At 40.6% G+C, this 14,668-nt stretch overlaps 1 protein-coding gene across 1 annotated transcript in view; it reads right to left on the bottom strand.

Moving 5' to 3' along the window:
• FAT3 (FAT atypical cadherin 3) overlaps positions 1-14,668 on the bottom strand; it is a 330,887-nt gene that overhangs the window by 28,142 nt on the left and 288,077 nt on the right. Inside the window, exons 18-20 of the mRNA XM_075491129.1 lie at positions 13,488-14,286; positions 5,353-5,487; positions 4,185-4,342 (exon numbers count right to left, since the gene is read on the bottom strand). Of these exons, the coding sequence (XP_075347244.1) occupies positions 4,185-4,342; positions 5,353-5,487; positions 13,488-14,286 (1,092 nt within the window). The remainder of the gene's footprint in view (positions 1-4,184; positions 4,343-5,352; positions 5,488-13,487; positions 14,287-14,668) is intronic.

Below are 14,668 nucleotides of genomic sequence, written 5' to 3' on the forward strand. Positions count from 1 at the left end.
TGCCCAGGCTCAGCAGTTATCCAGACGATAACCTCAGTGGGATGACTGGTCTGATTGAGGGTGGGTAGCATCAGACTCTCAGTTCAGGACTGAATGTGTGGCACCGCTTTTTTCTCAATCTATGTGATGCAACACAGCAGAGAGCTTGAGTTACTCCATCTCACAGCAGAGAGATGCAAACTCTGCAGCCCCTCGCCAGTGCGGCGCACGGCACCAGCAGAGACCCTCTGCACCAAGGTGAAAGCAGAGCAGAGCTCATCCTAGCTGGGCAGAAAATTCCCACCAAGCTTCCGCTCTGCAGCGTTTTCTGGGCTTAGTTGCGGTACCTCTCATTACACCTACTAGGACAGTGAGGTTAATGCATACTCAAGCATGTATGCTCTTACAGATACAAAATTCCTCACCTGCATAAAATGGGTAAATAATTCCTCACCTGTATAAGAGTACAAAGAACAGACAGGGTTCCAAAAGCTGATGCAATCTGTTACATTTCAACAGTTTCATTCAATGAGCAAAATTGAGCCAAACACATATTGTAAATTATATTAGAGTATTAGCCTGGCTAAGATGTTTGGCTAACATCCATATTTGTGTATCAACATAGGTAATAAAATGATCAAATGGTTCTTCTGAGACCACCTTAGGCTCACACAGTCCATCTGCAGTCACACACCATGGATACAGCATGCTGCCTACTAATCTGTCTGGGGAAATATTTCGTTAGCTGAATTACATTTCAGGTTCGTTTGTGTAAAACAGTATATTTAATTAAAATATTACTCGTTTCAACTCTAACCATAACTGGGATCATATCCAAGCTTCAGCCTTATCCAGCATAAGCCATGTAGCAGTAATGCATCAAAATGTATAATATACACTTAACTAAACCATGCAAAATTTCACAGTAACTGCCTGGACAGGGGAACATATGCTTGCCTTTTACCCTTTAATAGCTATATTTATAGCATGATGGGAAAGTCGTTCTTTACCTATTTTTAATCCTTTAAATTTCACAAAACAAGTTGAATCTCCATTATATTCCTTGAAAAAAGAGAAATAAGTTATGGAATTCTCTTCTGCTATGGCCTCGTAATGCTTTAAATTGTTAAATATTACTTTTCGCAGATAGATGCTACATAGGAAAAAGGAAATGGTGATACTGTTTTTGGCACACGTAATCTTTTCAAAGGGAAAAAAAAAGGCCATCGACCTGCATCTCATTTTGCTCCAATTGTCTTAAAAGCAAGAGCACGCAATGAAAAAAATAGCCAACCTCTCAAAATCGATGGACGAGTTGCTTTATTAAAAACAGCTGAATAAATAACACCCTTATTATATTGTATCAACACAATGTAGCTGGTAGGCTTTCAGCAAAGTAGTAGACAAACAGTTTGCTCTATGGAATTTATTATTCATCCAAGAAGGACACCGTGTTATGATTATGAAATATTTCCATCCCCGGAGTTATCACAAATGTATGAGCTCCCAAAATTAAGACGGTCATTTAAATACTGAAAACGATATTGCAGCATTAATTTTTAATAGACTGCAATGGTGGAGACTTGCTTCAAAAAAATCAATGCCACTATATGCCCCAACAGTGGTGGTGGTTTCTGCTTATTCTCCCATGGGCTCGTACTATGTGGTTGGTCTAAATTTCTTCCACCTCTGTCTTTGTTTGGAGCTCAGTGTTGGTGGTGGGCCCTCTGGTGCTAATCCAGCAGATACTTAAGTACATGCTTAAAATTAAGGTATGTGAGTAGTTCCAATTGCCTTCAAATACAGGAAGTTAAGCAAGTGATTAAGTGCTTTGCTGGAGTGAAGCCAGAGTGCTCAAAAGAGCACAGGATCCCATCCTTTATCCTCTATTTGGAAAGCTTCTCCTCATGTTTAATTTAATTGAAAGCAATGCTCAAATGATAACAACTTCACATTTATAGACCTCCAATTAATCTACTTAATGGCCTCATTTCTGAGCACTTCCCTATCTCACAACATATATACCTGGTTAAAAAAAACCAAAACAAAACTAAGAAGGCCTTACCTCTGGTTTACAAATGAAAAAACATATGCTTAGGAAGGCTGAGGGTAACTTGCTTGAAAGCATCTCAGTTAGGGATCCCCAAAGCACAGTTTGAGTCAGCTGCCATCCCTGAGCTGCTACAGCTACATCCCTTGAGCATAATGCCATTCATCTTCCTTAGAGCACTTTCGTGAGACCTTAGTCTGATGTTCCTCTGCTAAATGACCTTCACGAACAAAACCCTAGCAATTCCTGATTCTTTAAGTGATGCCATTTCTTAAAAAAACATGCTGAATGTAATGCTTTACTTTTCTTTAAGCCCTATGCTTATAGAAGCCAAGGGCTAGACCTGGGAAAAGGACGTACCCACTGCAACACCAAATCCTGCCCTACCTAAAAGCCAAGCATGAGGCTCTGGGAGTGGAATTCCCTCTGTCCTTCCCTGCCCAATGCATGGGAGAAAGTGGAGCCCTTGCATCCATAACACCACGTACAAGACCCTGGCCCTCTCTCATCAGACACATGAAGCGGCAGCTGTGTCTGAAGCTCTCTACTAAGTGCCACATGAGATGGGTTCAGAGCTGGAAATCCTTTCTTAGAGCTAGGAAGCAAAAAAGAGCATGACCTGGTTGACCCCTGAGATGGGAGCAGAGTAGCCGCAGCTCTTGTCGCTGCTCCTTCAAGTATTATTTTTTCCTCCCAGTATCTTCCAAAGCAAAATGATCGTGATTGTGTGAAGCAGTGACTGAAAACACATAATTCCTACCCCACAACTAAAACCTCAACCCAGGTGACTGCAATGAGGGGCTCTCATTTATTTTTTTGTAATAGCATGAATTGTCCTCTTGGTGGCAAGATCTCCCAGCTTCAGCTGGAGATTTCCACTCAGTTGCCTATGACCTGACCTGCTGGACTCCTTAATCATGATAGTGTTAGACACTAAACTCTAACAAAATAAATTCTCCTATCATCATTCTAACTCCATTACAGCCTGTCTCTGTATCATGTCCTATTGTTTTCACGTGGCACCTTTCACCAGGGCCATTTGTTTTTTTCAAGCATTTTTCAAAACTACAAAATTGCAAATGTTCCCTACTGATATATGCTGAGAGTAACCACGATGAAGACTTCAAAGAAGGTCTTCAAGCCTGCAGTTTTGTTTTGTTTTTTTTTAACAAAAAGCTATACTGAAAAGTTCAAACTGTGCACTTCTATGTGTCTCAAAGCAGAGCTTAATTGTCTTGTACAAATCTGAACAACGCTGAGAGCCCCCAGTGAATGACAGACAGTACTCCTGCTCATGAAATATTTCAGTCTAACAGCTATAAAATTATTTGTTGCCCATTAATAACTCATCTAGCCGTTTCAACATTACCTAAGCATTCAGCCAAAAGAACTCTAAAGATTACAAATACAGACACAAAAGGCTCTGTGCCATTTCTCCCACTGCTGAATTATAGGACATGGCTGAGTTACAAAAGTCAGTGTCTTAATTTTGTGCCTTAGAGGCTCTAGCAGAAATACTGTACATGCAGGCTCTTGGATGAGCCTAGCACTCCCTTTCCACCCAGCAGATATTTGCCATTCCACGGAAACCCAACAAAGAACGAAAATGCATGGAGAGCTTATCAACTAAATATTGACTGGATATCAATCGCCAGCTACCCCATGCCTCTCTCAACAAATAATCTTCATTCACAGAGTGCAGGAACCTTCACATTCAGTAGGAGACACGTTCTAAGCAGTTGGTTCCTGGAATTAACTTGACAGCAGTGAGGGCATATCCTCTAACCATAGGCACGGACACAGGGGAAGAACAGCTATTTCAGCATGCATCGCTTTGACTATATGGTCATATAAATGGCCAAATCTTACATCTCATGCAGATAGGCTCCTGCATGCAGACACACATAATGTTCTTATAATGATCAGCACCCAATGGAGCATTTTCCAAGTAAAGTACCACTAACAAGCTGCTTTTTTGATTGTTGTTGGTGGTGCCATTGTCAAAATTGTTGTTTTTCCCTGTTGGCATGAAACAGATCAGACTTCATCTTCTCAATCTAAGCTGAAATGAGAACAGCATTCCCCAAATCAAGAGCCAACAGAAAACACAGAATCAAGAAAAACAACTGCGGAAAAGATAAGTTATTTTAATTACCTTCAGAATTATACAGGGATTTGCTCTGGTGTACATTATAATCCCATTGCTTTGCAGGGTTCGCAGACGGAGAGCCAACTTGAATTCCTCTTTCTTGCTATTTTCAGAAACCCGGTATTTAATGTAGCTATTCCCAGCAAAGCTAAGGGAAGCATGGCCTGAAATAACCAATTTGAAAAGACACATGTTCTTTTAGTGACACATGAAATAATTCCTCAACTGTCAAGTTAATTAAAGAATTTATAGAGCTAATGAGAATGTCTAGGAAGAAATAAATAAAACCCAACTTTGATGGGAAAAAAAGCTGGCACCTACTACAAAAACATATTGTATATTTGGGGAAAATTATTTTTCAGGGGATGGAGGAAAGTTCTATTTCTCCATACTTATAAAAAAGAGAGGTTTCTCCAAGTATTCAGCATTTTTAAGGTTATACACCCCTGGGGGCACCTATGTTGCCTCACTGATAACAGAGGGAGTCAAAGATAACCATGCCTGTACATCAGGGAGTTGAGTTATGGATATAAAGTTAGGTGTGAGCAGATGCCAGCCAAACCCTTGCAATGAGTTCCCTGCAACCACTGCCCAGGACCACAGTGATACAGCTCAGTATCTGCTGTGTTTTCATCAGGGAAATAGCACATGTCTTCTGTCAAGCAGCCCTGGATTCACTGAAGTCAACAGAAAGCTCCACTTCACAGGCTCTCCACCAGGCTCTTTGTATCCCAGGGAACAACACAGCTGCAGAGGACTAACAAATGTCCTGAAACTTTCTTCTTGGATGGTGTAGAGTTTTCATTAATAAAGACTGGAATTTTAGTAATCTAAATCGTAAGCAGAAGAGTTAATTATAGAACTCTGCCCATGGCAGGAAAACATCTGGCATAACAGCCTCTAGGAAAAGTCCTCTTTTCTCAGCAGCCTGTTTTACTGATCTGGGATTCAACCAAGTCAGTGGGAATTTCCCAATGGAAATTGGATCATGGTCTTCATACAGCCCCATAGCCAAATATTTTACAGGGCTTATAAACAGATGCGCCAAGTGCCAGTGCTCAGAAGGGTGAAGCAGTACATCTTCTGTTGACTTCAGTGGCACCTCTACCTACAAAATGAGAATGGCAGCACTTTGTTGTTCAAGTATATCCCCCTTTACCGCTGTGACGTGCACCTGAGCATTCGCCAAGCTTTCCTGGTGGGCACTGGCAGATGAACGGTCTCCGGTTAGCTTCATACCCCACACACTGCATGTCCCCTGGACACGGCTTCTCCAGACAGGGATCGTTAGATCCTGGGCAGAGTCCTCCTGCAATAAGTTAAAATACTGTCAGGGATACAGTGTAAAGCATGATCTTCAGCAATACGAGAGTAATGAAAGACAATTATTGATCTCACACTTCAGTACAAGCAAAGAAAGTCTTAACAATAAAAACAAAAAAAATAAAACCTTCACAGAAGAGACGTCCTTTGGACAAGTATGTAGCAAAACCATTATGGTTCTTCTTCAAAGGCTGCCTTAAAACCCATGGCAACATATTATAAAAACCAACTATTATGAGCAGTAACTGGTTTATAATTGGTGTTGTGACTCTCAAGCCAGTCATTTTCTCACAAAGCGTCCTGTGCAGGGGATTTAGGGATATGAGAAAACAAATGACATGAAGCTACGCACTCCTTTTGCCCCAGCACACCGATGAGAAGCAAATTTAAGGAGGTAGAGTTCCCTAGGAGACAAAATAAGAAAAAGCCATTCCTGGGCTACGGAGTGACAGCTGGACTTTTCATCCTCATATGGCACAGGACATGCTGCCAGCCTGATTGTATGGCATAGGCAGACTTGCCCTGTCCCCATGTTCCTCCTCATGTTTCTGAGATCTCACATCCTATTGTGCGCCTTGCCCAGGCTGACAAAACCTATCCTCCTCTTCCTATCCTCCTTTCTTCTGACTACACAAGTCCTGTTGCATCTGGACGTACATATGTCCGGGGGGCGGGGGGAAGTGGATTACTTGCTCTGGACAGGAAGAACGCAAAGTGAAGAAATTTTGAAAATCAATAATAATTTGACTGTATTTCTTGACATTACCCAATTGAAGAAAGAAGAAGCTTAATATTCTAAATAGCCAGTTGCTATTTATAATTTAAAATTGGGCAAAACATCCATGTCCTTTTGTATTTGGGGAAGAGCATAATTTGGATAAAATTATTTTGAATACTAGTGTCAACTCTTTCCTAAAAATCTTTTATTAGTATGGAATCTAATCTTGCCCAAGAATAGGTGAATTCAGAACTACTACTAACTTCATAAACTAAGTAATCTGAAGGGACAGATAAATACTGCGTTTTAAATTTGCATAAATACTTGTGCGACGCAATTACCTTATGGTTCTTCAAAACCTCCTAAATTCTTAACATCTATCAAGCTGAGCATGTCAAGGGCTTACTTTAAAGCCTGTCAATGTCAAAGGAACTTCCTGCATTCCATGGGGTTTGGATAAAACTTCTATATAACTTCTAAAAGTGTCTAAATAAACCTGTTTTGATTGCCCTAATCTTAAAAGATTTGCAAACACTGTCTACAGTAATGCAAACCACAATACTACTATTGCTGCTTAATATATGAATTCTCAGGAATATACGACTTCCACAACAGTTAGCCTTTTCTTGGTTGCAATAAGGAACTTCGTAGATGCAGGGTCAGCTTCTACCTTTGGACGTCTGTGTGTGGCTGCTATGAAAGTAGCCTTTAAGTGCAGGAAAAAAGGCCCTCCTGCCCTTGCTTCTGTTGATTTGCAGCCAGAGCTTGAACAGAGGGAGAGCCACGTGCTGGGAATGGACAGGCGTCTCTTGTTTTGCTTACCAAATTCATTTACTTAATACATGCAGGTGATGATTTTAACAATGAAAAGTCAGCACCTTCCTACCCATCACTTTCTGAATATTGGCGGTTCTTGTGTATTGCAGGACTCTTATCATATTCAAAAACTACTGTATTTTTTGAGCATAGGTATTTTATTTACAATGTATAAAGGAAGAAATCAACCTGTCATAGAATATATGTCCGAAAGTAATGAAAGAAAGAATCTTATGGCTCTCACACTTTAGTACAAGCCAAGTAGGGCTCATAGTAAGCATAGCTGAAATCACCTGGCACTGTAAGTATTTTCTGGAAAAAGAAAAATTACCACTGTAGGTTTGAAAGTGGACATGGGCTGACTACAAATATGGCAATGACTGTAAATGTCTTGCTTGATGTACAGCACAGTCAATTTAATCTTTAACATCCTCCCCTCCTTTGTCAAACATTTGTTTGAGAGGTCTATGCAGTAAACGATTTACAGTACTGCCTGTAGCACTCTTAGAAAATGATGCATGGCGATCTTTATTAATGACTTTAGTAGGTAACATTAACAGGAATAACAGCTGCAATATACAGTCACATTTTAAGTCTTACAGGGTTCTGCACTGCAGAACTATATTCTATTTAAAGGTAAGGTCTGCAGAATTTAACAGAGAATATGATGTTTTCTATAGATTTTTTTTTTTTTTTCGAAAAAAACCCCCCACATTCTTGGCAAGTAATTATTTCTGAAATTATAACAGAGGGTTAAATATTCTATAGGCTGCCTTGTATTTTCTACTTGGTTCTTTCGGCTATTTTAATTCATTCTATGTGACACACAGCATTCTGCTGTACGCAGAGTATATCTCTTCTCTGAACACACTTAAACCTTTTGTGAGGCTGTAATTCAAGTGAGCCTCTGCGTAGCTGACAGACAAGTCATTTGGACAAAAGCCCCACAGCTCGTCAGTGTGCAGCAGAAGGGGGCACTGAGATTTCCACATGTGGCTCCACAAATTTGCACATCCCTTAACCCATGACTGTATCTTTGACATGAAGCAATAAAGCAATAGCTTCCTTTGTTATCCATCTCTGCCAGGTTTTTTAGCTGATTCAAACTCTGATTTGTACTTTGGAGTCATCCTTCCACAGTCAAAATATATATGGAAAGGATCTAATGTATTTAGTGCAACTGTGGAGATACACTAAAGAACTGCTTATCCTGGCAGGCCAGAATAGTTCTTCTGGTAAACTACAAGCAAATCAACTTTTTATTCATCCTGCTGCAGCAGGATTTCATAGCTGTCACAAAAGTTTTAAAATATTCAGACTTGGGAGAAGAAATGCTCTATGCCTGTCTGTATGGTTATAAGTACATAAGCTACAAATCCGCATTATTGCATTGCCCTAGCTAACACGCATTTTCAGGCTGATTTCACAACTATGCAGAGCAAAATTGTGAAATCGTTCAAGGTTATGTTGTCCACATCAAAGATTTACAGCCTGAGTTTAAATAAAATTATTCTAATGTTGCATTTCCACTCCAAAGAACAGTCTATTTACCACCCAATAATAGATTCAAGAAATATGGATTTGAATTGATCTTTTTTTTTCTGTAGGCAAGTCCAGTCAATCCACCGCACTCCCTTGAAACTCACATTAGTATTAGTAAAGCTGTTCTCCACAAGGTATCACAGACACATGAGCTAGCGTCAACCAGTGCATGGCAGGAAAAGGTGGAACAAACTCACTTGATTTTGACAGATCATCTTCAGTTTAATAATCTAAAAGAAGGTAAAAGTATTATAATCTCCCTACTAGTATACTGAGGAGGAAAACGCTCTTCCATTGCAAAATGAGAAGTTTATTTAATTCCTCTCCATCCAAAGAAGGATCACTTCCAAGCATGTGTATATATTTTGAAAATTGAGTGCTTCAACACCTTTAACTTGAGCCTTAAGATATTTGGTGTTTTTCTGTAAGACCGTTCTCCTGAATCTGTATGAATATTAAAAAAGAGTCTGTTTCTCTTGCTAGCAGAAGAAAGCTTGAAAGGTGACTCCTGAAGGCCAGAGTCCCAGAAAGCATATAAAGCAAAGCTCCAAACTTACTTTTAAACAACCTAATAATTAGCTTAGTGGGGCGGGAAGACAGTCAACTCATGAGCTGCAATTTGTTTTTATTTTTGGAGCATGGTGACCAGGTATTGTAAGCAATGATTACGATATACATCTAAGTGCAGATACCACAAACCTGGTTCTGCACAAGTCAGCCATGGGTTTCAGTTAGCTCAAGTGCCTCTGGAAAACTTTGTGTCACACAGTAAGTCCTAGTGAGTCAGATTCTCTCCCAGTTTTAGAGGAACTTAGACATTTGACCTCTTCCATCGACTCCTTGATCACAGCTTCCCTTAAGAACCCTTAAGTGATAGATAACAGTTGCCCGATTCTAGAGTCATGCCTCCACTTGACACATCAGCTCTCCCACGTTTTATACGAGATTGTGCATTCTCAGTGGGGGCCTAAAAATGGGGGATATTCACAGGGAGAAACATCTCTCCTTACACAAGTGCAATGTTAAAAGGACTACAGCCAAATCAAATCTATCAAATTTATCTGCAGTTCTTTGTTCCCAAGCACAAGAAGGACACCTTCTTCTTCAGTCTTCCTGACTACCTTGCCAGGACAACTTGAGGCTCATTAGTATGTGTGTGCTCCCTGAAAATGGGAAAAGCAGTGCTGTACACATAGGATTCGGGTTCCTGATGCCCAGTCCTGCAAAACACCCAGGACTCTTTAAGAGGCACCGTGTGCTCTCTGGAGCTGAGGACACAAACCACCTCTGAAGATTAGGTCCTATATTAATAGCAGATCATCACAGTCTATGATTTCCTTTTGTCAGAACATTCACAAAATGCTAGAAGTGGCTCCATAAAGTCTGAATTGCCTGGTTTCACGAGAAAGTGGTCCAAGGCTGCTATTCACTTGATTAAATAACGTGGATGTGAGTGTCTGCACTTTTGCTGAACACTTCTGGGTCTATTAGAAAAATTCTTTCAAATTATTAAGCCAGAACCATATTAAACACTTGAAATGGAATTCATCTCATCTAACTTTAGGGCATGATTCATCCCACTGATTTTAGACATCTAGGGAGAGATGTATCACATCATTAAAAATACCTCATTCTTTCCACTGTGTGCAAATGAGGCCTGGAGTGACCAGCTCAGATGTAGATATATACCCACATTTGTCAAGATGATTTCAATCCAGCCCTCTCCCATAAACATATTAATGTAACCTCACTTTTGTAAGATTATAATGCAGAACTACTCTATAGCAAAGTAGTCCCAACAAAACCTGCTTCTTTGTCTCAACACAAAAGAATTACTTTGCATCATGAAAAAATAAAAATACAGAATAGATTTTTGCTTCTGAAAAATGAGAATGTCATGAGAATTATTTTACATGAATATATTTATTTCAGTCCTCCTATCTTTCTTTCCCACAAGCACTGACAGATGTTTGCATACCTCACGTCATGTGATGGGAGAGTGGCAATTGCATAGCCCCTATAGCCACACTGAAACAAACCCCAGTTTGTTACAATATTTTTCATACAAACACAAGCAGGTGAGCTAGAAAGCTAAGGACACAGTCTGTTATTGGAAAACTCTTTAGTTCAATTTTATTGATTTTAAAGGCTTAGATTGATGCACCTGAACTTTCGAACTTATCCTTCCAGAACTGAGCTGCTGAAGCTCTGAAGTTCACCCACTGCCCGCTTTGCAGTCTCCCTACATTTTCATGTTAGATAACTCTGTTTGCTCACAAAGGTAATCTAGGTAAGTTATGCACAGCTGGCATGCATAAATTGTGCGTATCTGTGATATCTGCCAGTGGGAAAAAACACTCCAAGTATGATACATATTTCAAGAACGAGAGAATTAGTTCAGACTTAAGCTTTCTGGGTCATAATTGAATCAGATCTCTGGAAACATATGCAATACTTTAATGGCTTTGTCATAATTCAAGCTATTAATATTTACTGGACTGGATCATGAAACTATCCTAGTAACAAAGGAAGTATAATACTTTTATTATACTGATAATATCTTGCTAATGCTGTCTTGTTAAACAAGGCAAAAAAATTTATTCTAGTATTTTGTGCTCTTTTTCCTGACTTGCTGCATTTATGTGCATGTACAAGAACTACCGATCAAAGAAGTATTTGCATTTTTCTAACTCTTTTATTGGGCCTAGTCTTTAGCCTTCACGAAAGCAGAACTATACATACATTCTCTAATTAATATACCCTCAGAAGCCTGTGTTACCTGCTATGTGATAAAACACAGTGTGTGTCTGTGTATTTACCTAAATACGAACATATTTCTTCTGGCTCCTTTAATTAAAAACAGTAGAAGAGGCTGAAGCATTAACTAATGTGGAGAAGGGCAACGCATGGATTTTTTTACTTCCCCTCAAGATCTCTTATCTCCGTGCAAGTAATAGGCACCAAGGCTTTCACCCTTCTGGCAGCTGTACTTAAATCAGCAGCTCTGGACACTTTTGCTACAGGCTGGGTGGTGGACTGGACATGCACAACCCCACCCCAAGTCCTGTGGATGACCCATGGGAAATCAGCACATAGTGGCTCGAATGGGAGCTATGGGAACCCACCCAGCTTTCCAGCTGGACCAGGACAAGCTGCCTGTTGCAGTGATTTCCATACAGCAGTCTTCAAGGCTATGATAAATGGTCCAGAGGCTAGGGACCACAGATGGTCTGCAAAACCACACTGCCTTTCCGTCCGCCTGCCATGCATTTTGAGGATTGACTAGTACGTGGCAGAAAAATTTGGAAATCGCTGGCCCAGCTGAATTTTTGTGCTTCCAGTGCAAACTTGCTGTGCAGGGAGGAAAAGGGAGAGAGCTGCTGGATCAGAACTGTATTGCATTGCAAAATCCTTTTTCTGGAGCTAAGCTAAGGGATTATGAGGCAGATCCACTTACTATTAGTATCTGAAGGGAATAATACATTATTATTGACTTTAATAAGTAGTGAAATGAAATTATAAACAGTGAAATTTTTGGCTGCCAGAAAACCAATTTCTGACAGTGAGGGCTATCACTATCCCCATGGAGATGAGGATTTGTGATTTCTGGGTATAAAAATGAGACAAAGCTATGAGTTAGAGAATATAAAAGTGTTTTGCAGACAGTGCTCCTGCACTGGCTCCTGGACTCGTCTGGAGGATATTGCAGCATTGTCCCTTTTAAACGTGTGAAAATCCTTTATTTCAGAGCGTTTCATGTGTAACAAAATGCTGACTATTTTTAGAATAGATACATCTGTTTGAAACTTACAATGCTATTACTTAAAAATTGACCAGATAGTCTGCTCTTGAATGCACGTGAAAATACCTCAGATACAGAATTCTGATATTTTTACAGAACTGAACTTCTATGGCATTATTATTCACGTGCCGCAGGAGACAATGATTTCTAGTTAAGTTCTATGCAATTTATGCCTATTTTCATCCCCACTGAAGTTGACGGTAAGACACGAAATCCTGCTGACTGCTGCAGAAACAAATGTTGGTTACTGAGAGACATGGCTGCTGAATTCTCGTACTGCTCTGTGTGTGTATGTGTGCATGTGTGCTTAAGATGAGGGAGACTTAGATGTATTGATTTTACAGCAGCTTTTTTCTCCGCTCTTAAATGAAGTGGAATGAGGAGTAAGTAGCCTAGCAAATAAAAGAAACAGAACTATTATTATAACTGCCTGAGGTTTTATACTCCAAGTGCAGAATCACAAGGAAGATTGGCTGTTGAGTCTATTTGTCATATATGCCCCTGTGAAATCTCTGCCAAAATGTGGAGCCGCCTGAAACCCAGCCAAAAACTCACCCTGTCACCTACTGTAGCATTAAAGGTCAGGAAGTGTTTTTTTGCAGTTATTTAACAAAATACTTCATTGGTTTCCATGCCTCTCTGCACAAATGGGACTGGAAAAGCCCTTTCCACCTGCACTCCTTAGGTCAGGGGTCCTTTTCGTTGGAGGCTGCTGGTGCATCCTTGCAGACCAGGCTGTTCTGCTACGGTCACACTCCAGGTTTATTCCAGTGGTGGCACTGACTGGGCGGGAAACCACATCCCTCCCTCTCTTCTCCCTTCCTCTCCCCTTCCTTCCCCTCCCCTGGAAATCGGTTGATGGCTCTGATTACAGAGCCTCCAGGAAAGCAGTCTTTGTCGTAAAAGGCCAAAGTTCATCAACTTCCATTTACATCAGTAAACATGAACAATTCTTCCTGAGCCTGAGAAATCAATTCCCACAATACATCAGCCAGTCGTGCTTTAACGGACCGAATTGAAATGCCCTTTCTAATCTGCATCAGAGGAATAAAACCGATGCTATCGCATAATGTGTAAAGATGGGAGGGGAAGAGGGAGCGGTACTCACCATTGCACATGCAGCGCACATTCCTGTAAAAGCGGGGGCACACAAAACTAATTCGTGCCGTGCTATAGGTCATCAGGGAATGTGAATCAATAGATAGACTTTGCTCACAGTGTTGTTCCTGACAATCCAGTCCAGAGCAATTCTTCTCCAAGATAGCAGAAATACGAATCACATTTTCCAAGTGTCTCCTTGCATTGGTAAGCTTCTGAATCAAATAGGCAGGCTTATAGAAACCACCGTTGTGCATCTGAACTGCAAACAGCATGTCAAGCTGATTGCTGCCTGCCACTGGCTGAATACTGATGATGTGCAGGCTGTCTTGTTTTTGGGAGAGCACTGCGTTTCGCAAGGTACGCCTGAACCCGTGCATGTGAAGGCCCACAAAGTCTTCCGGGGAAACATTCTCAAAACGGATGGTGACTGTGTTCTGCAGCATTTCTTGTAGCAATTGCTCAACGTGGACAACAACGTCGATGGGTACCTGGAACCGGCCATCACTGACAGAGACATTCAGGACATACTTGCCGTTATCAAGCCCTCCAAGGGCAATTATCTTCCCATCATGGCTGTTGACCTTGAACAAACTTTTCTGCTCTGATTTTAGCGTATATGTGAGGACATCGTACACATCCTGATCTGTGGCATGAATTTTCCCAATGACTCCCCCAGGAAAATCATCTTCCATGGTGACAATGAAAATCTCCAGTGGAATGGCAGTTGGTTTGTGAATGCTTTCTTCAATAACCCTCACCTGAATGTAGGTGTGGGAAACCTGCTGAGGCTTCCCAGAGTCCTTTGCCTAATGTAATTTAGAAAAAATAAAATAATAAAAAACGAAATAAAACACACATATAACACAGCTAACAACCATAACTTCTTGCTATATGTATTTTCACAGCATCAGTATTTCTGAAGACCTCTGAAAAGAACTTCCCAAACGCATTTGCAAAATACATATGCAAAGAAACGTCTCAGGTGTTTCTAGCAGTGGAAGTTACAAACTCTTTAGGGAAGCACAGATATCTCATCTAACTGGATTGCAGAGAGAAATGTGTCAGCAGAATGTCTCATTACTCAAACCGAAATGTTCCCAGGATCCCACAGCTATCACTTGTCCTCTTCACAACAGAGCCATTTGAATGTGGTATATTCTGCATCAAATGGCATTTGGGCTCACTACT

This window comes from Mycteria americana, chromosome 1 (genome assembly GCF_035582795.1).
Source record: "Mycteria americana isolate JAX WOST 10 ecotype Jacksonville Zoo and Gardens chromosome 1, USCA_MyAme_1.0, whole genome shotgun sequence".
NCBI classification, from domain to species: domain Eukaryota; kingdom Metazoa; phylum Chordata; class Aves; order Ciconiiformes; family Ciconiidae; genus Mycteria; species Mycteria americana.